Consider the following 25,031-nt stretch of genomic DNA (forward strand, 5'->3'; position numbering starts at 1 on the left):
ATTAATGTGCGGTCTGTATTTTGTATTAAGAGATTTTGTTTCCGAAAAAAACTCAGCCGAAAATATCTGATAACCCCTGTTAAGAAATATAATTTTTATCCGATTTAACATTTTCGAACAAACTCATCTTCTTGACTTGAGCTAAAAATTTCACCATGTTACTCGAGCAAAGTAAATTTTACTGAACTCTAAAAATAATTTCAAGTTCTCTCGATTCTGGAGGAAGACTCTAGTTGAAAATAATTGTGCATGGCTTGCTTAAGTCTTGATGACGATTTCTTGCTACATGATCTTGCGCAAGACCTATACGTAGAAAAAGACACTAGTAACTAGGAGTTTTGCTCAAGGCACTGGCACCAGAATCTTGCTCAAGCATGTGTTACTTGGGTACAAGACCCTTTAGTATTTCTGAGAAACTAGCTCGCACTTACCAAACTATATGAACAATGTTATCAATATAATGGGTAGAACGTTGAATTAATTTTGCTACGTAACAAATTTTGTACAGGATTAATCAAACCAATTTTTATTTTTAAAGTAAAAAAAAAAAACCTCTTTCACAATTATACTGAAAAATTTCCCTACGGATACTAAACTTTAATTCCTCAATTATTTGTAACAGCTGCTGCTCGTTCAGTTTCTGTATTTTTTACAGGCATGGTTTCTTCAGTTGTTTGATTAATGGACAGCCTACTTTTGAAATTGCTCTCATCATCTTGACTTTTGGGTGCATTTATTTCTCGCTGGTCTTCCATATCGATGTCATCAATTTGACTGTCTTTGTTGCCATACAGTGCAGGATATTGTGTCATACATGCCTGCATCACTTTAAATGCTTCATAACAATCTGAGCCCTTTGGTTCGGCAGTAGAGTAATGGAAACAAGAGAAGGCATCTCTGAACTCTAAACCACAAGGCCCCGTTGCCATGCCTCCTAAACAAGGGCAATTCCAATTGATTTCCCCATTAGGAAGTAGTAAACCTGGGCTTGGTTCTGGTTTAGGAAGATGAATTTTACTTGGAGATGAATGATCTTCTTTAGTAGCGAAAATTATTGTGTCTTTTCCTATTTTGTTTATAATTGACATCGTGATTAATTTTTTCCTTTATACAAAATATTGATTATTTTCGCCGTTGAATGACAAGACAACAAATTTTATGAGTTTTTATATATAATTTCAAATGTAAGAAATTATTTCAATTTACTTCCGTAAATATGTACCACAAAATAAGTTTGTTCGTGAAACATTATAATGACGTCACAAATGTACGTAATCCTTTACGTATAAAATAATTTCCTCGATGTTGAATTGATCCCTAAAAAAAAAAATATCAGATTTTATTTCTTGATTCTAAAAATCTGGAAAATAGTCAACTTTTTGAACCTGATTAAGAAAAGTGATTAGAAAAAATTTTAAAAAAATTCGAATGTTTTTTAATCTTTCTGGCTTCTTAATAAAAATTAATGATGGAAAAGTGTTTGGAAATATTCAAGAAAATTGAGCATTTGGTGATTAAAAGTTATTCAAAAACTTTAATGATTTCAAATCTTTCAAAATCTTACTATAAAATAAGACCTCGATCCTGAACTTAGCAGACAGTTGACAATTTTCGGAATTTGTTTTTCAACAATTAAATTTAAAAAAAAATAAATAAAAATATTCACATATGGAAAATTTAATAAACTATAGGTGCAATTTTTTCAAATATTTTTTAAAAAATAATTTATTGTTTAAAAAAAAATCCAAAAATTATTGGACGTCGGCGAACTTCAGTATCATAATAAGACCCAGTTATTACTTAGTGATTTAGAAGTATTTGGAAATATTAAAAATAACTGAGTATTTTTGAATTTCTCAAAATCTCCATGAATCAAAATTTCAGTATCATTTAGCTATTAAAAAAAAATTTGAAAGTATTTGAAAATAGTAATATTTTTGAATTCTTCTGAACCTCCGTAAAAAATGGAATTCAATTATTATGAAGTGATTGAATGACAGTAAAGTTGGCGGACATCAGACACTTTTTAAAATTTTAAAATCATAAAATGAAATTTTTTAAACAAAAAAGTTAAAAAATGGGATTGTAGAAAATTCTAAAATCAGTACATGCATTTTTTTTTATCATATCAATTTAATTGTTTAATTTTTATGATCCTAAAGTTAGCAGACAATTCAAAATTTTTGGATTTTTTTTTGAACAATTAAATTTGAAGAAAAAAAAAAAACTAAAAATATGCACATGTAGAAAATTTAAAAAACTACAGGTGCAATTTATTCAAATTTTCTTTTCTTCTGGTTTATCGTCTAAAAAAAAAATCCAAAAATTATTAGACGTCTGCTAACTTCAGTATCATTAATTTTTTTATATGTAATTCAAAAATTGTCTTATGTCTGCTACATTTACACTCATAGTGATTGACAAGCATCGAAGAGTTTTTACAACAATAAATCAATAAAACAAAAAAGCTCGTGGAACACCAGAGTGCTGGTAATATAAAATTATATTAATTTTAAAAATAACCTACTGAAAATTTCCAAGATTGCAGGTTAGGTCAGAACAAGACTTTTATCATTCGACTTATTTTCTGTACTTATTATCAAAAGTTAATAATTTCTTGCTTGCATTCGGTTGTAGAAATTTTTCCTCAACAAGTTCGTGATAACTTTACAAAATTTAAAAAATTTTTAATTTAAAAATACTATCACGATACAGTATGCAATAATCACACTAGTTTGCAGGATCGATTTACATGGAGTTACAATACAAATTTAAGATTTATGCACATTGTGATAAAGTCATATGACTGATGTGTAACACGACGAAAATACTAACTGACGTATGTTTGCTCTCAGTTTGACAAAAAAAAAAGTATAATATTTTTGAATTTTAAAAAGAAAAGTCTAATAATTTTTGAATTTTTTTAAAAATGACAAATTATAAAAAATAAGGTAATTATTATAATCAGTTTTCGATTTAAATAAAACCGCGTTTGCAAGTATATGCGCTCCGGAAATCGTAATGCGCATGCGTAAACATAATTGACTGGTAATGAAATGAGTGCGAATGTAACTGACAAGTGGAAATTTTTTTAATTTTTGAGTAAATACTAAAATGTAAGGAGAATAAAAATAAAAAAATGCGATTAAATATTTAAAAAATCAGTACGCGCCTTTTTTTCAACTTCATTATTTGAATTAATTTATTTATTTATTCAAAATTTATGAATTGTCTGATGTCTGCTACATTCACACTCATGTAATAAAGTACCTATTTTTTGGAAAATTAATTAAAAATATAAAAAAATACAAACAAACAATAATTTTGAGCGAACAATTAAGAACTAACGACGAATAAACGATTTGATTTTTAAAAAATTTAAAAAATAGATTTATCGCCGTCAACTTAAACCAGACAAAAATTAAATATTTACAAAAATGCACCTATAGCTTTTATAATTTTCTACATGCGCACATTTTTTTTTTAATTGATTTGTTCAAAAAAAAATCCGAAAAATGATAATTGTCTGCTAACTTGAGGATCACAAAAAAGTTGTGAGGAAATTGGCGCCAATTCATTGAACATGAAATTTTGCCGTCAATTTGATGTCAAATTTCAGCGGCTTTCAGTCAAAGTGGCTATCAAGGAACTTTTCACTCGTGATAACTCTACATGTGGTGCTTAATCACAGCCATGGTGTGCTAATGTTATTGTACGATCCATAACCGGTGCAATCATCAGGATATTTATGGTCTGGAGTTGAATATCCACATGTTATTATATTTATGATAGTGAATTAATGATAAATGATGGCCCACAAATTATTAAAAATTTGTGCGACTTCCCTTCAAACTCCTTTTATCTCGCGGGTTTTGAATTCAGGTTTAAACTTTTCTTTAAATAATCATCTCTGCTATTTAGAACATGTAGAATTCATACTTTTATTTTCTTGTCATTTCAGGATTTTCCGGTGGTACATTACAGTGTAGACCAGGATATTTACAATTTCAAAACCCACCTGTAAATTTTCGAAATGCCTCGTTTTTTAATCGATGTGAGTATACGTTTATTTACCCGTCATATATTAACAAGGATTAAAATTCATGTCTAAGTGAAAACATACCCAAATATGAAAACCAAAATTTGTTTAAAAAAATGTACAGACAAATACTAGAATTAATTTGTTGGCAGTATTCAATTCCAGTATATGGTGGTAAAAATATATTTAAATGCCAGACACACTGAATTCATGTAAAAGATTTTAGAAAAAAAAAATTCAATAGGATATAGAAATATTCAAAACTACACCGGCACACAAAAAAATTAAGTAGAATGTGCATTTGACCGGACCTACCTACGGGTACGTATTTTGGTCCGCTGAATCCGAATTCGAGGTCAGTTTGACCCCTACACCCTCGAAATTTCGAAAAAACTTCAAAAAACAATGATAGCTATCATTGTGACAAATTTAAATAGGATATTTACACACACAGAGAAAAATAAGAATTCTTGGCGCTAAAAATTTTTACCCGCCTCAAGAAAATTTTTAGCTCTCCCAATAAATTTTTTTAATTATAAATTGAAAACAAAAATTTTCTGGGGATGAGATAAAATTTCTTGAGGACAATAAATATTTTTAACTTCCCGCTAAGAAAATTGCAAATTTTCAAAAAAGGGAAGTTATTTTTCTGAAGATCCTGAAGTTAACAGATAATTGAAAATTTTTAATTTTTTTTTCTAACAAATCAATTACAAAAAAATATAAAATAAAAATATGCACCTCTAAAAAATTTAAAAAACTACAGGTGCAATTTTTTCAAATATTTTTTTTTATAATTTATCAATTAAAAAAAATTTTAAAGTTATTAGACCTCGGCTGACTTTAGTTCCATTTTTTTTGTACAAAATTCATTAATACATATGATTATTTCAATTTTATTTCTGACTATAATTTTAAAAAATCTTTGATGACCATCAGTACCGAAGGTACTTCAAAAATTATTAGTTTTTTAAGTACTTGAAGAAAATACCTAAAAAATATTTGAACATGTATTTAAAATACTTAAGAATCCTTTAGATAAAACTATAAAAACGTAATTTGCATTAATTTCAGACCCCGCTGACCGATTGTGGAAAAGTGCCACAAATGTCAGTAATGCTGGTAGAAAAAGAGGAAGAGCTAAGTCGAGAAGAATGATAAAAAATTTAAACAGAGGTCAAGTGATAGGTGTTGGTAAGGTAAATATAGTTTGGCCAGGATTGAATGCTCCTGCAGTGAGAGGAAGAGAGCTCGTCCAGCAACAGCAACTTCCAGAAGATCCTGAAAGAGAAAAGCAACTTTTTAAGTTAAGAGATTCAATGCAAAAAAAAAGAAGAATAAAGTTACACCCTTTAGAAAGAGGTTGGAGTGGTGGCAAACCTGGTGGTAGGAGAATTGGACCACCAGACCCTATTGGGGAAGGTTCGTATACATTTATATGAGATTTATCAATACCAATTCAGTGAGTTCTTGATCCGATTATTGCACACCTCACTGGGGTACGGTCGAAATTTTTTTTCGACTGATTTCCTCACGTGAAATCAACTCTACACTTCACTCCGATGATAAGCGAGCTGGTAAATATATTGTATTGATTACTTTATTCTTTTATTCATAGAAAAATTTGAAGGATTTGATTCAGTGATCTTGGAGTACAAACTAGTGACTGTGATGACTGGAAATATGGGAAGAAAACGTCGAGTGAGTTGCATGGTATTAACAGGAAATAAAAATGGACTAGCAGGATTTTCTGTAGCTAAAGCACCCGAAGGAAAGACTGCATTAAGAATTGCGAAAAATCGTGCTGCGATGAAACTCATGTTTATCAACAGATGTAACGAACACACTGTCTACCATGACTTTTTCTGTCAATTTGGAAAATCTAAAATTTTTGTTACCAAAAAAAGTGAAGGGTACGGATTGAAGTGTCACAGAGCTATAAAAAGTTGCTGTGAACTCGTTGGAATAAAAGATTTACACGCCAAAGTCGAAGGATCTAGAAATTTGCAACACATGATTAAAGCTTTTTTTATCGGTTTATTGCAACAGGTATAGCTATGATTTTTTTTTTTTATTCTAGTACCCAGAAAATCATTTTTTTCTACGTACAGTCAAAGTCCATTAACTCGGAACTTCCCCTCAATCTTGACCCCCACTACGAGCTACGCTGTCTCCCACTGATTCCACTTCTGCGCATATTTCTTAGGCATCATTCATGTAAATGTAAGAGCGCATGCGTCATAGATTATTTTTGAAGGGGAAGGGGAACCCGTTAACTCGGAAATCCCAAGAAACGTCCGCTCCTTCGGAGACTAACTGTCCGAGTTAATGAAGTTCGACTGTATCGATAAATATATTTTTAGAAAGTAATCTAAATATTTTTTAAATGAAATTTAGAAAACTCACGAACAGTTGGCCGAAGAAAAAAAATTGCATTTAGTTGAATTTAGAAATGAAAACGACATTTTCCCAACTGTAGTGGCCTCTCCTGCCCAAGTTAGGAAGCCAGAAGAAATCGAGCCAGATGAAATCATGGACTTCACTCAGTACGTGTTGGGGGGTAAAGTAATATATAAAAAAAAGAAGCATCCTCCTTTCTTCCATAGCCATCTTTCGTGGAAGATCAGGTTGAGGAAGACGGCATGGTTGAGAAATAAAGATCAAGTTAGAATACGATTATATGCAGAGCACGGGGAATTAAGGAGTTTCTATACCGATAAATATCCAGAAGCGAAACCTTCTCTATGGAACAAAAACTTGAAATCTAAAGATGAAGCTGAGTTCGAATAAGTAAAGATTTTTAAGCACCATGTATATGAATAAGTTCGTACAATAAAATTTGTTATTTACCTGTATAAAACAATTCATTATACGGATTTTTATTCATTCTATAAAATTCAATGGGTGAAATTATAAATATAAATATCAAGGGTATATTTACTTATTATATAGTCATAACTTTAATACAATGAACAAAAACTTATTTATACTTTTGAACACGAGCATTTTACAGCTTATCCACGAGTACCAAATATCAAGTAGTGGATGATTGGTGAGCAACCTAATGAGCATTGGAAATTGAACTTTGATTTAAACTTTTAACTGCCAAGATAATATCATGTTACGATTTAAATATAAATATTATTATTAGACTGGGCCAAAAAAATCGACTATTTTTTTTAACGATACTGTGAAAATATTATTTGGGATGACAAAAAACAATTATTGTGAAAATTTGAGCCCTCAATGTTGATATTAAGAGGTGTATCATCGCAATTTTTGATATTTTTTGAATAAGCGGGGTTTTGTCTCATAACTCTCAAACAATCGAGATAAACGAAATAGACTTGAATACGTTTCCTGTGGGAAGTTGAATGCTCTACAAAAAAGGTCTGATTGAAATTTTTTGTCAGATGAACCGTTTCCTTATAATCATGCCTCGAACATTGGTATGACTTTACAATTTAATTGTTCAACTTTGAAATTTTTTAATTAATGTAAAAATCAGTTTCCGAAAAAAAGCCAATGATTATTCTCAAAGGAAATCGAATGCCCTACAAAAAAAGTCTCTTAACATTTTTTGCTAAATTCACTCCTTCGAAAGTTATTCAAGGTTGAAGTTGAGTCAAAACGACTTCAATAACCTTGAGTAACTTTTAAAGGAGTGAATTTAGCAAAAAATTTTAAGAGACCTTTCTTGTAGAGCATTAAATTTCCTTCAATAAAATGTATCTTGACTAAAAAAAATTTTAATATTTCTATTAGTTACAAAATCCAAACTAGGAACAAAGAATTTAAAAAACAAATCAATTTTTAAGGCACAGTTACCAGGAAATGGCTCGTTTTACGTCAATGTACTAAGAGAAATTTTTTGTAGAGAATTCAATTTCCTTTGAGAATATCCATTGCTCAAATTTTTCAAATAGATGATTTACAAGTTTTGGGTAAAAAATGAAATTTCTGTCAAAAAACTAATAGTCGTAACGATACCCCTCTTAATATCAATATTAAGCGCTCAAACTCGCATAATAATTTTTTTTTTGGTCATCAGGAATAATATTTTCACAGTATGGATGAAAAAGTCGATTTTTTTGGCCCAGTCTAATTATTATTCAGTTATTCTAGGAAAATTTTTGTTATCAATTTATAATACAAAGTTTCTCAGGGCAAGTAAAAATTTTTTTGAGCCAAGAAATCCTTTTTTTCTGGATCATTGGAATTAATTTTTACTGTTCAATCAACAGGTAGAGACACCTGTGAGCAATTAATGACATAAATTTTTAGAGGTTGGTCGCCGGCCCACATTAACCCTGATGACAAAAACAAAATTATCTGGAAATATTTGAAATTTTTACTGTAATCAATGGAAAATTTTTTAATAGTAATTAATAATAATTGAATTACAAAATTATTGACATTTGTAAGTAAAATTACTGAACACAATGAATTCGATCTACTTAATACTTGGCGCTATTTTCATAATTTTAGTAACTTTGGTTATTTTAGAAATTTATACTCATTATGAAATTTACTTTTTGGTGTAAGCTTCATTTGAATTTATTCTTAGATACCCATTATAATTTTAATTAAATCCAAACATATTTCTTCAGAGATTGAGGCAGTCAATGCAAATCGTATTGAGCGGCTGTGGAGTCTCATATATTTGAGCTAAACTTACAACTGTTACGTGGCGAATAAACTCAGTCAAGTCAAATGATAAATTGCCCGGATGAAACTCAACTTTTTTCACGCTTTTCAATACATGGAAGCCGTTCTCTGAAAATCTTCCAGGCAGATAACCTGGAAAGTCGAACCAAACAAACAGTTGAATGCAACTGGACTGAATCGTAGCGGCGTAATCAGTAGAATTGAAAGAAACGGTCATTTCACACGCTGGCAAATTGAAATCTTTCGGAGAAGAAGGGTAGAGATAATTAGCAGGTGCTACTGGTTCCCCAAATTGGTCTCTTAGATAAAATTCAACGATACATTTCTTCTTTGCTTCATAAAAAGTCTCGCCGCAGGACGCATTCTTAAGAACATCCTCAAAATTTATCGTCGTTAATTCATAGGCCGCATTCGTTTCAACGGAAACGTTATTGAATTTCCGAGTGAAAATATCCGAAGACTCTTCCCAAAATTTGTAGACGTTCATCTCGACCGAACAATTGAATCTTGGATGTAATTCGTCAGAAACAATGAATATCGTTAGGTCGTCAATTGGTGATAATCTCGGACTGATGATAATCGGAGCGAAGAAATCCTCAGCATAATTATGGAGTATCTTCCAACGGCCTCCGTCGTCAATCGACGACCATGAAGGTGCGGGCCAGACATCATTTAGCTGCCAGTAAAGCGCGCCCATTGTTTTGCCTTCGCCAGAATCGTTGACGTAACTCTTTGCTTGACGGTACGACTCTGTCTGTACCTTCACAGATTGCGCTTGATTTATTTGACTTAAATATATGTAATTTTCGAAATCTTGGAGCGGATCATTGCTTTGAGGAAGTCGGAAATTTTTCTTAATCAAAGATGTCAAGAGTTCATTTCCACCGGGTAAATGTTGACGATGTTCTAAAAATTCTGAATTCAAACGTAAATCTTGTATACTTTTTACCATAGGTTTCAAGCCGTAAATTGACGGTAGCGATTGAAAGCCATATTCTGATGAAAATCGAGGCTTAGGATAAATATTTATGTCCCAGCCATTAGCTAAATAATTGTAATAATGAATGTCTCCATACAGAGGCGAATATGGATCAGTTCCAATCCATCCGTTCTGATCTGCCCAGGCTCCATTGCTTGGACTTGATACGACAAAAGGGCGAGTGAAGTCCAACTTCTCGACTTCGAATTTAATAATATCTACGTACAGTTTAATATAATCGCTTTTGTAAATTGGATTTGATCCGGTACCGTACCAGTTACCATACAACGCTGCTTCATTTTCATTATTCCCTGCCCAGATGACGATTGATGGGTGAGATTTAAGTCTCCAGACATTTTGCTTAACTTCCTCTCTTACAGAATTCAAAAATTCTGGGGTAGTTGGATACATGGCGCAAGCGAACATGAAATCTTGCCAGATCATCAGACCTAATTCGTCAGCTAAGTCATAGAAAAAATCCGACTCGTACACGCCACCGCCCCAAACTCGGAGCATATTCATGTTGACTTGTTTTGCAGACTCCAGAAGATATCTTATATAGGTTCGGTTCGATGATTTACTGGGATAGATATTTGTCGGTATGAAATTACTGCCTTTCGCGAAAATTGGAATTTTGTTAATCCGAAAATAGAAACTCAGACCTTTTTTTAGAGGCTCTTGCACTAGTTCTACTGTTCTAAAACCAATACGCTTTTTACGAATTTGTATACCGCTTTCTGTTTTTAATTTTGTTGTTATGTTATAAAGAATCTGAGAGCCGTATCCATTCGGCCACCAACGAAGTATATCAGCCTGAAATGATAATTAAATTATTGTTTGAAATTACACCCTGGCGGATCCGAATTACGGTAAATTACCGAAATTTACTGCATTTTTGTCGTAATTTACCGTAAAATACAGCGTTTTACAGTAAAATATGGTAACCGTGCGGTATTTTAGGGCAAAATTGGGTCCCAGATTTAAAAAAAGAATTGAAAACGATCTACAATGTTAAAGCTCGATAAGAGCAGGAATTGAATAGTATTGGAGGTATTCAAAAGTATTGGAAAGAATTCAAATTTTTACAGTAAATTTAAAGTAAGAAAACGGTAATTAACTGCAAAATTGCGGTAATCCTGCGGTATTTTAGCGTTTAGTGTAGTATTGCACTACAAAAACTGTAAAATTAAAAAAACACACAGTGCTTACGGTAAAAATGCCATAAATTACCGTATTTTATCGTAACTCACCGTAAAATACTGTATACCCTGGTGGAAATTTTTCGGACTTTTCTCTGAATAACTCTGAAAAAGTCTTTAGAACTTTAGAACTGAGTTTTTCAGAAAAAATTTCGAAAAATTTCCACCAGGGTACTACTGTAAATTGCCTCAAAATGGCGTAAATTACCTTAAGTCGGATTCGACAAGAAGTGCAATACTTTACGCTGAAATACCGCAGGGTTGCCGCTGTTTCACGGTAAATTACCGTTCTCGTGCCGCAAAAGTACGGTAAAAATGCCGCACTTTTGCCGTAAAATACCGTACGTTTATCATAAACTACCGTAATTACGGCAAATTACCGTAATTCTGATCCGCCAGGGCATTTATTAAGGGAGTATATCTTTTCCTCTGCTCGAAAAATCAAATTTTTTAGAGATATTATTCCGTAGATACCAAAAAATTGAATAAATTTATTGTGTTCAAAATATTATTCTGTTAGTATTTCAAAAACGTTCCGAAAAATTATCATTTTCCGAATTAATCCGGTTAATCTGATTAAAAGAATTTTAATCGGAGTTTTAAATCAGGACCATTAAATGATAAGGGCTCGAATTTAAACTTTTTGATAATGTTTTCAAAAAAATTTCTACCTTAGCGGATTCGAATTACAATAATTTAGGCTATCCAGCAGAATTACCGTAATTTACGGTAAATTGCGACAATTTACCGCAATTCACTGTGCTTTGCCGTAAGTTGCCGTAATTTACAGTATTCCACCGCATTTTACCGCAGATTACGGTAAATCGCGGTAAAATGCCATAAATTACGGTAAATACCGTAGATTGCGGTAATTTACCGTAATTCGGATCCGCTAGAGTAAGGCTTATTTTTCATTTTGATGATTACGAATTATTAAAAATTATAAGTAATAACGGAACTATGATTTTTCTACGAAAAAGAAATTCTCCCTAACCAAAAGATTTATTGTATTATACCTCACGAACGTCTAATGATACAGAATGTTTTTGGCCGTTCATCACATCAATTTTTGTTGAATTAATAACATAAGAATCGTTAATCTTTAAAACTACTGATAATTCACATTGAATAGGATTATTTGGATTATTTAACGCAGTTTCAAGAAGCACAGTAGTATAAATTTTCCAGTTCGTGTCATTAACTTGATATAAATCTATCGTATGATCTATGATTGCGGCATCATTGACAATTACAAGCTCGACATCTCGCCAAATCCCACTGGAAGGAATAGCGGGACCCCAGTCCCAACCGAAGCTTGCTTGCATTTTACGGATATGATTGACATGGCATTCGCCATGATATGTTTTTGGAACACATTTCGGATAAACAATATAATCTTTGCTATGATTATCATATACATCATTTGCAAACTTTATAGGAGATTCAATGGTTATCATTAATTCATTATTCGAATTCGTATCATTAACTATATAGTCTTTGATGTCGAAAACATATCGCGTGAACATATTATCAGTTTTGCCTACTTCGTGATCATTGAATTTGATTTTTGCGAAAGTGTCTATCCCATGAAAAACGATTAGAAGCCTCTGGGCTTGAAGCATTTTCGATGTTGAAGGGAATTTATTTTCACACAAAAAACTGCTGTTTCCAACCCATCGATTTTTGACATCATTATTGTCGGAAAATGTATTGTTAATGTAATGTTGCTCTTCAAGAAAAGTGTAAGATTCGACGGGAATCGTAACATAGGAACCTTAAGGAATAATTTCAATACATACATTAACTTAAATTTATATGAATGTACAAATATTTATCAAAAATTTGTCCAATTCCCAGCGGATTCGAATTACGGTAATTACCGTAATTTACGGTATTTTACCGTAATTTACTGGAAATCACGGCATTTTCCGGAAATTACGGTAAACTGCAACAAATTGCCGTATTTTACCGCAATTATGGCAATTCTGCTGGACTTTGTAAATTAGGTAAATTACGACAATTACCGTAATTCGGATCTGCTAGGGATTTAGGATTTCTATATGTAACGTAATTATCATACTGTACATAGAAAGAAAGAATTTCTTGACAGAAAAAATCTTTTCCATTATGAAATGAAAACAAAAATTTTCTTAGTATTCTGGCGGATCCCAATGACGGTAAATTAACGCATTTTTGACGTAATGTACCGTAATACGGTATTCCGACGGCAAATTTGCCACAATTTACGGTAATTTACAGTAAAAACACTGCAATTTACCCTAATTTGTGGCATTTTTACCGTACCCTGGCGGTTTTGAATCACCCTGGAATCACGGTGGATCCACGGTGGTTACACGGTGGGTTTTTTTTCATTATATCACCGTGATTCCACGTACACCGCGTAATCACCGTGGATACACCGTGGAATCATGGTGGGTACACCGTGTAACCACCGTGGAAACACCCTGTAACCACCGTGTATACACGGTGGTAAAATGGCACAAACCCACCGTGTAACCACCCTGGATCCACCGTGTTTCCACTCCCAGGGTGTTTCCAAGCTGTTTCCAGAGTGATTCAAAACCGCCAGGGTACGTACCGTATGTTTTTTATATTTACAATTTTTACAGTTCAATACTTCACTTTACGGTTAATTACCGTCATCTTACTTCAAATTTACAGTGCAAATGCCGCACCTTTACCGTAAATTACCAAAATTCTTCTGAATACCGTAACTTACGACAGATTTTAGTAATAGGTAATTTACCATGATTCGAATCCGCCAGGACTAGTTTAATTATAGATATTTAAACTGTAAGCACATGGAACTTTGAAAAATTTGTAGAGTCCCACTTATAGACCATTACCGAAAAATGTCCTGTTTCAAGTTTGGTAGATGAGCATAACTTTTCTATATTATTAATTATCATTTCATGTATTCCCTGGTGGAAATTTTTCGGACTTTTCTCTGAAAAAGTCTTTAGAACTTTAGAACTGAGTGTTTCAGAGAAAATTTCGAGAAATTTCCACCAGGTTTTTTGAATCATTTTTTTCGTATACAAAATATAATTTTTATTCGTTTTTTTCTTTCTATTATTGACGGATAAAATTTTAGTCATATTTTAGAAAATAAATAGAAAAATTACTTACAATAAAATTGTACTTGTAATTATTGTATATCCCCTAGCGAATTTGTTTATACCGAAAATTTAAGTTTCTTTTGGGTTCATTTCCGGTATAGTAGAAATTGATAAATATTTCGGTATGTTTTGAGAATTATACCCAATTCATACCCAGATTATACTCAAATCGTCTCATGTTTTGGGTATGTTTTTGAATTTTTCATACTTAAATGATACTGAAAAAATTTCTATTTCAAGCACGATTTATACTCAAATCATACTGAAATCAGAAAGGTTGAGGACAATATCTTTCTATATAAGTCTTTACCTGGGAAAAAGGAAAAATGTTTCTTTGAAGTTTGAAGTAAATAAATTTATTGAATACATAGAAAATTATAAAAATACTATTTCAATTGAGTGTTTAGTATTATAATGCTTTTTAGTAGTAAATAGTTCAAAAATTATTTTCATAATAATTTAATTATTGATTTACTTATTTACTACTTCTATGTTTTTTTTTTTTACCAAAATAAAAAAAAATGTCAGTGTTATAGGAAATATTTCTGTTTATGTTTGATAGACATACAATTATCATTCATTTATTATTTATTTGATTCTATCGCAATAACAGTATAGATAGTTAACACAAATATAATTCATAAAAAAAAAAACCATAAATAAAAATAAAATTATTCTTTTCATCAAGAACTGTGACAGCGTCATGAGAACTTCACGAGACTCTCAAGTGAGAAGTCACAAGTTCGAAACCTCGATCAATTATCGCTTTTTTTTTTTTTTAATTGTTTATTAAAAAAACATATAAATAAATTATTCAACTAATATACTGAAATACATTAAACATATCGATTTCTAAGAAATTATTTTTTTATCTCAGTATAACTTCGGTATAAATTGTTCAAAAACATACCTAAATTCTTGTTATGAATGAGTATAATTTGAGTATACTTTTAGAATTATACTGAAAACATACCGAAATCATACTCAAATACCAGGTATGTTTTAGATATTTTTTCGGTGTAACCGAATTCGCTAGGGTCATAATAACTTTTAGAAAAAATTATTTGTCAACAGTTACGCAGATTTGATTTTTTCTTGGCCATTAAATATTTAAATAAATTATTTAAAAATTTTTATATTGATATTCGAGTAAAATATGCGCCAAATTTATAAAAAATAAATTAGAAATTGACTGACACGCTAATAAAATTATTTATTTACATGTTTAATGAACTTACCAAAATTATTTACATTCGCATACCACCGAAAATTCAATTCGCTACACATCAAGTGCGTACCAATATCGATAATTAATAACAATTGTAAATATTTCATTTTAAATCAGCGTTATATTATTGCCTAAGGAGTATAAATATAACCAGGGAAATTTTCGAGCTACTAGTATTGTTCTTTACAATGCAAGTTTTACAAACTAACCTTGAAGACATCGCTTCCAATCTGATCATCATTCTACAGATAACTTATCTCTCATATTCTGGTTGACCAGTTCAAATATAAGGTCTCATAAATATTTTATGTTTAAATAAAAAAATATTTTCATGATTCGATGCTAACGAAGAGGCAAATTGTGCAGTTGCTTACACAGATATGCCTAATGTGTTAAATACGCAATTACAGCTTACAGCGTTTATTTAATGCATGTGTTAGATACATTCTAGGTATAAGTAAACATGAACATATATCAAATTATAGGCGACAATTAGGCTGGTTATTCATTGAGAATAGAAGGTTATACCTACATTAGGGTGGGCCAAAAAAACTAACTTATCGAATTTATGTCTTAAAAAGGACCTATATATCGAGAAAAAAATTCTCCCATTGGGCAAAATTTTTAGCTCAATTTTATAAGATGTCGGTAGCCATCTAAAATTTACCATTTAAATAACATGCAAAAAAATTTTTTTTTATTAAAAATATCGTAACTTTTGAACCGTCTGAGATAAAAATTCGGCTCTAGAATATTCTTGTACGGCATTAAATGCCTTAAAAAAAAGTCCTGGGAGTCGAATTTGTAAACTTGATATTTTGTATAAACGGACCATCAAAGTCTAGAGTAAACAGAATCATACAAATTTAAGGCTTTGATATTCAAAATATCAATACTACGAGAAAATTTGTTCTACATGTAGTGCAATGAAATCACCAACAATATCCACGTTGTAACAAATAATATTTTGTTATCGATCACAATAAAAAAAAAGTATTTGGAAAATCCAAATAAAGCCTTAAATTTTTATGATTCTGTTTACTCTAGACTTTGATGGTCCGTTTATACGAAATATTAAGTTTACAAATTCGACTCCCAGGACTTTTTTTGAAGAAATTTAATGCCAGACAAGAATATTACAGAGCCGAATTTTTGTCTCACATGGTTCAAAAGTTATAATATTTTTTATCAAAAAAAATTTTTTTGTATGTTATTTAAATGTGAAATTTCAGATGGTTACCGACACCTTTTAAAATTGAGCTAAAAATTTTGCCCAAAGGGAGAATTTTTTTCTCGATATAGGGTAGAGGTACCGTTTTTGGCCACTTTAGGGCGAGTTTTGGCCACTTGAAAAATTTTAACAAAATAGTTTGCAAAAGACGCAATGACATATTTAATTTTGAGTATGTGTACAAAGACACTTTTACCCCAATATTGCAATGGAAATTTTTTTTTACACTTCTTCATTAATTAAAATAAATTATTGAATGTCCAAAAATGGAGCAGTGGCCACAAATGGTACTTCTACCCTATAGGTCCTTTTTAAGATGTAAATTCGATAGCTTGGTTTTTTTGGCTCACCCTAATGTATATATTTTATAAGATTTTTTTGTATTTTTTTTATGGTCCTCAGGGAGCTACAGCTCTAGGATCAAATAAATATATTTATCTATCTATCTATCTACAACTAGTGTATAATTGAAAATTTTTTTAATTTTGAACTGTTACAATTTAATTCTCGGATACTTTTCGAAATTCCCTGACATTTCCATGATATTTCCCGGTTGCATTAAATTCCCTGATAATTCCCGATATTCCCGGTTCGTGGCCACCCCGTTTATAGTCAGGGGTTCCTTTCTTTTGTTAGATGGCTGTGAAGGTTAATCCTAGAGTCAGTATCATTTATACTTATTTTACACTTGTTGGTCAGAAATTTGTACTTTAATGGTTATTTGTAAATAAGATAATAAATAAATAAATAAAAAAATTTTGTTTTTATTTAATTGTAGCAATCGTTTTTTTTTTTTTTTTTTATTTTTTTGTATAAATTTTGTCATTAGTAATGAATCATTAAAAAACGTTTTATTTTAATTTAAAAAAAAATGTATATTAAACTCAACATGTTCTATTTAACGTTGGTCTTTTCGAGTTCAACAGAATAATCTTAACTTCAGGAAGTTATCAATGATAATTCTTTACAATTAATATGACAGTAGTATATATTAATAATAAAAATAAGTAATTAATTATAATTATTAATAATAATGATAAGGCGCAGAGAATACGTAATGATATTAAAAACATAATAGTTAATTAAAATGAAAAACAGACTTATCGTTTATTAAATTGTGAGCCAGCCACTGGAAAAAAATATTTTTATAAATAATTAAAACATTTTTTCACACGTAATGAATGTAAGACAACTGGAATGAAAAAATTCATTCGAAAGAAATTTCATTCCTCGGATAACAGTCGAGTTTTTAAATTATAATTCAAATACCAGTCAGAATACAGTTGTTTAAAATTTTTTATTTAAAACAGGAACTAAAGGAATTTTTTTATATCAACTTATTCTATAGAGGCATTTTTATTTAAAGCAAATTTTTAAGGCAGTATTTTTAAATGCATACAATAAAAGCTGATACTTTTTTATGTATGCACCTAAAAATATGAATAAAAGGTGTTCCAATGAGATTTTGAATGTTTTGTAACTCTACCGACTTACTCAACGTTTTCTTTTTCGAGTTGATTGATCTGATGTTGATTGCGCAGACTTAATTGTAGTGACATTTGTTAATTTTTTATCGTTTACAGAGACTAGAAATAAATTTATATTTAAATAATTTTAAATAAAATGTAGTATATTGTGTGACAAGAGATGAAACAAAACTATTTCAGACCAGGGTGAAGTTGGCTGACCCGCAGTCTGAAATCGTGTTTTATCCTGAGTTACACAAGATAGTTTTTATTACTACCCTGCATTGGAACTTGAAGTTTCAGTGTCGGCAGCCAATCAGAAACAAGGGAATTTAAGACCAATTTTTAGCGTAAGCGTAAATTGTGATTTGCAATTTATAATTAAGCAGAAACTGTAAGTACTCTTAAGAAACCAGAGTTTTAGCTCAGAAATTGAAATGAAACTTTTGACATCTCGATGACGTACAGTATATATAAAAAATTCCAGCTCCCTTGTACGTAAAATAACATATAATTAAAGCTGCTATTTTACATCAAGTTTATATGTAATTTTATGTGTGGGAGAGCAAAAAGTTGGTGAAATTTTTTGTGTACTGTACGTCATCGAGATGTCAATTTCATTTAAATTTTTGAGTTGAAATGTTGATCATCTAGAGTTCTCATCAAAGTCAATTTTTGATACCTTAATTTTTTATCTCACGTGGACTATTTATTATTTACACTTATTTTTATAAGACTTAATCACAATCGGAACTATCATTAACGCAAATTAAATTAATGGTATGAAATTACTATTAAACAAATTACAAGTATGAGTTTAAATTACGAATGCCTCCAGCCGATTCCGCGCCTTTTGATCCCCGGGCAAAAAAATTTTAAATAAGTAAACACATGTGGTTTAAATTAGACTATACCCCTCTTTCGCACATTTCATGTGTATGTTATCACAAGAATAGCTCAACGTATTTGCTTGTTATCAGATACTACGATAAAATATGTTAATAATTTAACAGAGACAGCCGGTAATTGTATTGTGCAATTTTTTTCAAAAAAATATAGCAGTGTAAAATAAAATTAAAAAAAAATAATAATCTTTAATATGTTGAGTATATTTTGTCCGGGGATCAAAACACGCGTTACCCTTCAGTCGGCGGGCAGAAACATTTTCACCATACCCGCACGGAAAATTTAAACTCCTGCCCTGTTTAGAGGAAACAAAGTTGTATTTTTTTTAAGAGAACAAATGATAAAAATCAGCGCATGCGCCATTCTTCCCTTAAACAGAGGCAAAAATTCAGGTACAGGTGTTGTGAAAAATTCTATACATACCGCGAAGGAAAGTAGTACACCTTTGACTTAAGTAGGCAATTGTACACGCGGGTTGTAATGTCATTTCCTCCCAAGGTGTATAATATACTAATTGTTTCTTCCCAAGGGATGAAACACATTTGTATCTACCCGCTGACAGACGGCATTCGCAATTTACGCGCTCGCTAATATTTTTCGCGGCATTGGACTGAAATTAGCTCATTTCGATTGCCTGCTTAAAGAGAATCTATTGGATTTTATGAGATTTTTTGAACAGGGCTGGCTGTGCAAACGCTGAAACTCAAAGTTTCGATGCTGGTATCATGAAAATATAATAAACAAAGATTACCTTGGTCATCAAAATTTCTCTCACAGTCGTAAGAACAATGTTGTTCAAACAATTTTGGATCAACCGTCTTAAATTTTTGACATTGTTGACACGACAATACTTTTTGAGATGGCAGAGCTTTCCCGAGTTCAACGTTTGCTTTATCCTGATTGATACTTTCCTGAAGTATACTATCAGACATTGTCGCGCATTCATCAGCATGAGTCTCAATTTCATTTGGAGTAAAGTATTTATTACAAAGCGGACATTCGACGTTCCCTTTGGTAGACTTAGTTTGGTTATCTTCATCCGAAGTTATGATTTCTTCGCTAACCTGTAATAATATTTATTGTAATGTTAATACTAATAATAAAAAAAATAATATAATTTTTTTTATTTTAACGGCAGGTTTTATCCGAACCATATTAAGTGACTCCTCATCTGGACTGTCGAGTATTATGTGTTTATTCTGTAAGTCTTGAGATTCCAATTCGGTTCTCACAGACGACCATCTAGTCTTTGCCTTTGCTTTAATATTTTGGTATTTACTTTGCTGACTTTGTTCTTTCTTTTCTTCCATTTCACGTTTCGATGATTTCGCAGCTGCTTCTTTGAGTCGAGCCTGTAGCCGCTCTTCCTGCTCACGTTCTCTCGTAGCCATTAATATTCTCTTCCATTTTTCATCTTCTTCTTCCTGTTTATCTTCACGATTTTTGTACTGCTGCAAGTATGCATTAGATTTGTTTAAGCGGTCCGTAGTTTTCTCGAACGGTTGAGAACTTGGTACCACTTCATCTTCATCATCCGTTATCATGGATTCTATTTCCGTGGGATTTAAACCTTTAGATATTTTATTTGGTACTTGATCTTTTTTACTGCTTAGAGGAGACGCGTTTTCTTTCCTTGATTGATAATTATTTGAAATTTCTCTCACGGACTTGGGCGAACTCGATGACTGGCTTTTTTTTAATTGAGAAAGCTCAGGATATTCTGGAGTTGGAGACTTTGCTAATCGTTTGCGTGGATTCGCCTGAACTTCGGGATCAATTGAATTCGTCCGAAGCAAATTATTTTCTTGTTCTGTACCGGTTTCTTGTGACTGTCGTTTTTTCGCTTTATTAGTAACACGTCTTTTTATTGGCGGTTTGGAAACGAAAGTTGTTTTTTTACGTTTTTGGAAAATGTATTCATCATCATCGTCCTCCTCATCACAATTTAACTCATAATTTTTAGTTGCAACTCGTGGTCGAAGACCGATGTAAGGAGAAGTTTTTTCCGTATTTATATAAGCAGATTTTTTTTCCGTATTTTGTGGTTCAAATATTTCAAGATCTTCATCTGATGGCACATAAGGTTTCTTATCCAAGCTTCCATTAGCTGTCTCTACCTACGGAAATGATAAAAATTGGATATTAGATAACATTAATGAACTCACGTTTGAAATAATTGAATCTTTGTTTTTTAATATTCAACATTTATTAACCACTACTGCCAAGTACATACTTTATAGTGTTACTTAAAAAACTTTTATAGTATACAAAATAAAAGTATTGGACCATACGATAATTTAAGACCAAATAGAAGAACAATAAAATAATCCCTAGTAGCATTGTCTTAAGCAAGTTTCTTATAAAAGACTTGAAGATGTCGTTCATTGTCAAAGATTCCATCAAGTCTTGCGTAAGATTTTTCTTGAAGACTTACGGAAATCTGTAGAAAAAGTCTGCAGCAATTTTTAACCAATATACGAACTAAATAACAATTTCCGGTCAGAGTTGCTGCAGAATTGCTTACCCAGTGGCCCTCATTTAAATTTAAAATGCTACAAATTGATAATGTTATCACTCGATAAAATTATGTCGAACATTGGGCGCCACTAAATTTACTATACTAGTGCTGAATAGACGACTCACGAAGTAACGAAGGCACCCATGTCCTGGTATCTTAAGCAACTCTGCAGCAAATCAGAGCTAATAGATCTTCAGCAAGTATGAGTACACGCAAAAAATTTTTTAGTAAAAATTACCCATAAATCTATGAAATTAACAAGAACGTGGACAGTAATAAAATGTTTATTCTTTAGTACATTTTTCAAGGTTGAAGTTAAGTAAAAACGACATCAATACCTTCAATAACTTTTAAAGGAGTGAATTTAGCAAAAATTGTTAAGAGACTTTTTGTAGAGCATTCAATTTCCTTTGAAAATATTCATTGGCTTTTTTTCGGAAACTGATTTTTACATTGATTAAAAAATTTCAAAGTTGAACAATCAAATTGTAAAGTCATACTAATGTTCAAGGCATGATTATAAGGAAACGGTTCATCTGGAAAAAAATTTTAATCAGACCTTTTTTGTAGAGCATTTAATTGCCTACAAGAAACGTATTCAAGTCTATTTCGTTTATCTCAATTGTTTGAGAGTTATGAGACAAAAACCCGCTCATTAAAAAAAATCAAAAATTGCGATGATACACCTCTTAAAATCAATATTAAGGGCTCAAATTTTCACAATAATTTTTTATTGTCATCCCAAATATTCACAGTATCGTTAAAAAAAAAATAGTCGAGTTTTTTGGCTCAGTCTAATATATATATTTAAATCATGTGATCTTTAATTTGTATTACCCATAGTTTGGTACTGTAAGGACATCTAGCCAGTGACTAAATTTTTACTATGTTGTTAGTAGAAATTGCACTTCATTTACATGCTACCGAGTAATATATTTTACAATAACATGGAAAAATTTAGACATTTATCACAAGTCCTCACAGTATCAAACTTTGGGTAATTTTTACTAAAAATTTCTCTGCGTGTACAGATTTACTTGAGGCATCTTGCCTCAGACTTGTCCAAGACTGATGATTAGAGCCAGGATTTTTACTTTGATTTAAAAATAACAATTAATTGTTAATGCTGTCAAATTTTTGATATTACGGCGGAAATATTGGTCGTATTAAAAAATTTTTTAAATAAAAGTTGTAGGAAATTTAATTTTGTAAAAAATATGTCTCTTATAATTTTTTCTTAGGACTAATAAGAAAGCCGTAATTTCAAAATTAAGATTTTTGTAATTAACACAAATTTGAATCACTCATTATGAATCTTAATTTTGGAATCGTGGTGAAAATATTGGTCGTATTAAAAAATTTTTTAAATAAAAGTTGTAGGAAATTTAATTTTGTAAAAAATGTGTCTCTTATAATTTTTTCTTAGGATTAATGAGAAAGCCGTAATTTCAAAATTAAGATTTTCGTAATTAACACAAATTTGAATCACTCATTATGAATCTTAATTTTGGAATCACGGTGAAAATATTGGTCGTATAAAAAAATCATAAGAGACATTTTTTTTATAAAATTAAATTTCCTACAATTTTTGTTTAAAAACTTTTTTTATAAGACCAATATTTCCGCCGTAATATCAAACAAATGAATCACTCATTTCGAAATTGAGGCAAAAATCTTGTCCCTACTGATGATTCAGACTTGCTGAAGACTGAAGATACAGATTTACGTAAGACTTCCTTAAGAATGCTACTAGGGAATATATTTATATATTTATAATAATAATGTAGATGTAGCATATAATTAATCAGTGATTGCCACGATAGACGATAGATTGCTCAAAGGAGTTACCCACCTTAATGGGTGACCCCCATTGAATTTCATCACAGTCCGACTTAGTATTATAACTATGCCACATAATTGCCATTTTATTTAGAGTTGCACGCTGCTTATCTAAAGTTTCATGTAAATTATGCGGAATTCCATTAATCGTATCAAATTTTCGTTGAAATTTTGTCGAGAATCTCGATTTTGAGGGAACATCATCCAATATTTTACAGTTTGAACTTAATCGAGAACTATCTTCTATGTTATTCGTACTAGAAGCAGACGCTTTTGATTTATGAGGATCTAATAAACGAGAGCAGTTCAACTCGCCGTCTTTATCAGGACTCGGAGATAGAGGACGTGGATGCGATGATGGTTTTTCATCTGTTTTATTATCATGGAATCCCACATGATTCTCCGTGTTTGTTGCCAATTCTTCCTCATCAATTTCTACTTCCGGATTTACGTCTTGACTTTTCATTTTTTTTGGCGTGTAATCAAATAGTGATAATGATGACTGAGGTGATGATGAATCATTCAGTTCCTAAACAAAAAATAAACAATAAATATTGTGATGATTTGATACAAAAGAGAGTCAAGTTAAAGAAAATTTTTGGTACAATTACAGGTTGGGATGAAAATTTCATTGAAGTTTCCTCGACTGATTGTTTCGAGTTATCGATAACTGTAAGAGTGTCTTTCATTTCTTCAAAAGACATTCCCTCCTCATACATGCCCAGTTCTAAGATGAAAAATTTCTGATTAAATTTAAATTTAAATATTTAATTATGATAAATATGAAGTGCGTACCCGTGAGTTGTTTTTTCATCTTTTCATGACCAGATTCGCGATCATTGAGGCCGCTTCTAGTTTTATTTGCAACCTTAAAAATTTAAAACAAATATTAAAGTATTTTTTTTTTGTTTACACATGACAGCGCGCGCCATTTAACGAAATAAATAAATATGATAAATAATGTCGCGTATAAATACTTACTGCGAGATCCATAGTGAAATTTTTTAATCATTTGTTGTTTAGTTGCTCAATTATTTATGAAGACAATTTTTATCTCCAACGAAGTATGAAAATTTTGGCTTTTGAGTCGCAGTAAAAAAATAAAATATTTTATAGGCTATCGCAATATTCCGTGTTGACTTTATTTACTATTTATCAATCAGCTGGACAATTGAGACTTACAATTCAAATTACCTGTGGGTAGAGAAAGTAACATAATTTAAATTGTATTTGTTTCCTTTTTGTGCATAAAAATTAACTTGTAAGGATAAACATTTGAGAACTAACTATAAACATTTAGGAAATAAATATTTGGTAGTTAATGTTAAAATTATGGCTGCATTTTTATGTTGGCCGCGTTGAGAACTAAGAGCGCCACCTGATACTGAAGTTAGCCGACGTCTAATACTTTTTGAATTTAAAAAAAAAAAAAATATTTAAAAAATTTTAATTTAAAAATTTAACAATTTAAAAATTTTGTAGTTAATTGGGTAAAAAAAAAATTCGAAAATTGTTAATTGTCTGCTAACTTCAGGATCATGCTGACGGCAATTTTTAAATGTTTGAATAAATAAATAAAAGTAAAGTAGAGGATAAGAAATAAAAAATGCATATTTGGATAATTCAAAAATCGGTACGCGCATTTTTTTGAATTTCATCATTTATTTATTTAGAATTTTTAAATTGTTTTATATTTACTACCACACTCGTCAGATCTCTGTAGCATTTATTCAAAAAATTTCTAAATCTAAGTATAAACCGGCTCTTTGAAGTTTGCCTTTTAAAATTTTTTTTTACACTTTTTCGGATTTTGATTAT

General features: G+C 31.0%; 3 protein-coding genes across 3 annotated transcripts; 1 reads left to right on the forward strand and 2 right to left on the reverse strand.

Annotated features, from left to right (window-relative positions):
- Positions 1 to 485: 485 nt before the first annotated feature.
- On the reverse strand, positions 486 to 2,768 carry LOC130676712 (mitochondrial intermembrane space import and assembly protein 40-B). Its single transcript, XM_057483157.1, has 2 exons — positions 2,528 to 2,768; positions 486 to 1,317 (listed from the first exon to the last, which is right to left on the reverse strand). The coding sequence occupies exon 2, from the start codon at positions 1,086 to 1,088 to the stop codon at positions 606 to 608; it is 483 nt and encodes a 160-aa protein (XP_057339140.1). The 5' UTR covers positions 1,089 to 1,317; positions 2,528 to 2,768; the 3' UTR covers positions 486 to 605.
- A 903-nt stretch (positions 2,769 to 3,671) lies between these two features.
- LOC130676710 (28S ribosomal protein S5, mitochondrial) lies at positions 3,672 to 6,902 on the forward strand. Its single transcript, XM_057483155.1, has 5 exons — positions 3,672 to 3,882; positions 3,962 to 4,054; positions 5,114 to 5,461; positions 5,658 to 6,088; positions 6,437 to 6,902. Exons 1-5 carry the CDS (start codon positions 3,807 to 3,809, stop codon positions 6,827 to 6,829), a joined length of 1,341 nt encoding a protein of 446 aa, XP_057339138.1. The 5' UTR covers positions 3,672 to 3,806; the 3' UTR covers positions 6,830 to 6,902.
- LOC130676396 (beta-mannosidase) lies at positions 6,485 to 24,553 on the reverse strand. Its single transcript, XM_057482548.1, has 8 exons — positions 24,195 to 24,553; positions 24,009 to 24,081; positions 23,819 to 23,940; positions 23,227 to 23,742; positions 20,008 to 20,973; positions 19,608 to 19,920; positions 11,902 to 12,659; positions 6,485 to 10,499 (listed from the first exon to the last, which is right to left on the reverse strand). The coding sequence occupies exons 1-8, from the start codon at positions 24,204 to 24,206 to the stop codon at positions 8,646 to 8,648; spliced, it is 4,614 nt and encodes a 1,537-aa protein (XP_057338531.1). The 5' UTR covers positions 24,207 to 24,553; the 3' UTR covers positions 6,485 to 8,645.
- Between the last annotated feature and the right edge of the window lie 478 nt (positions 24,554 to 25,031).

This window comes from Microplitis mediator, chromosome 10 (assembly GCF_029852145.1).
Source record: "Microplitis mediator isolate UGA2020A chromosome 10, iyMicMedi2.1, whole genome shotgun sequence".
In the NCBI taxonomy this organism is placed as follows: Eukaryota; Metazoa; Arthropoda; class Insecta; order Hymenoptera; family Braconidae; genus Microplitis; species Microplitis mediator.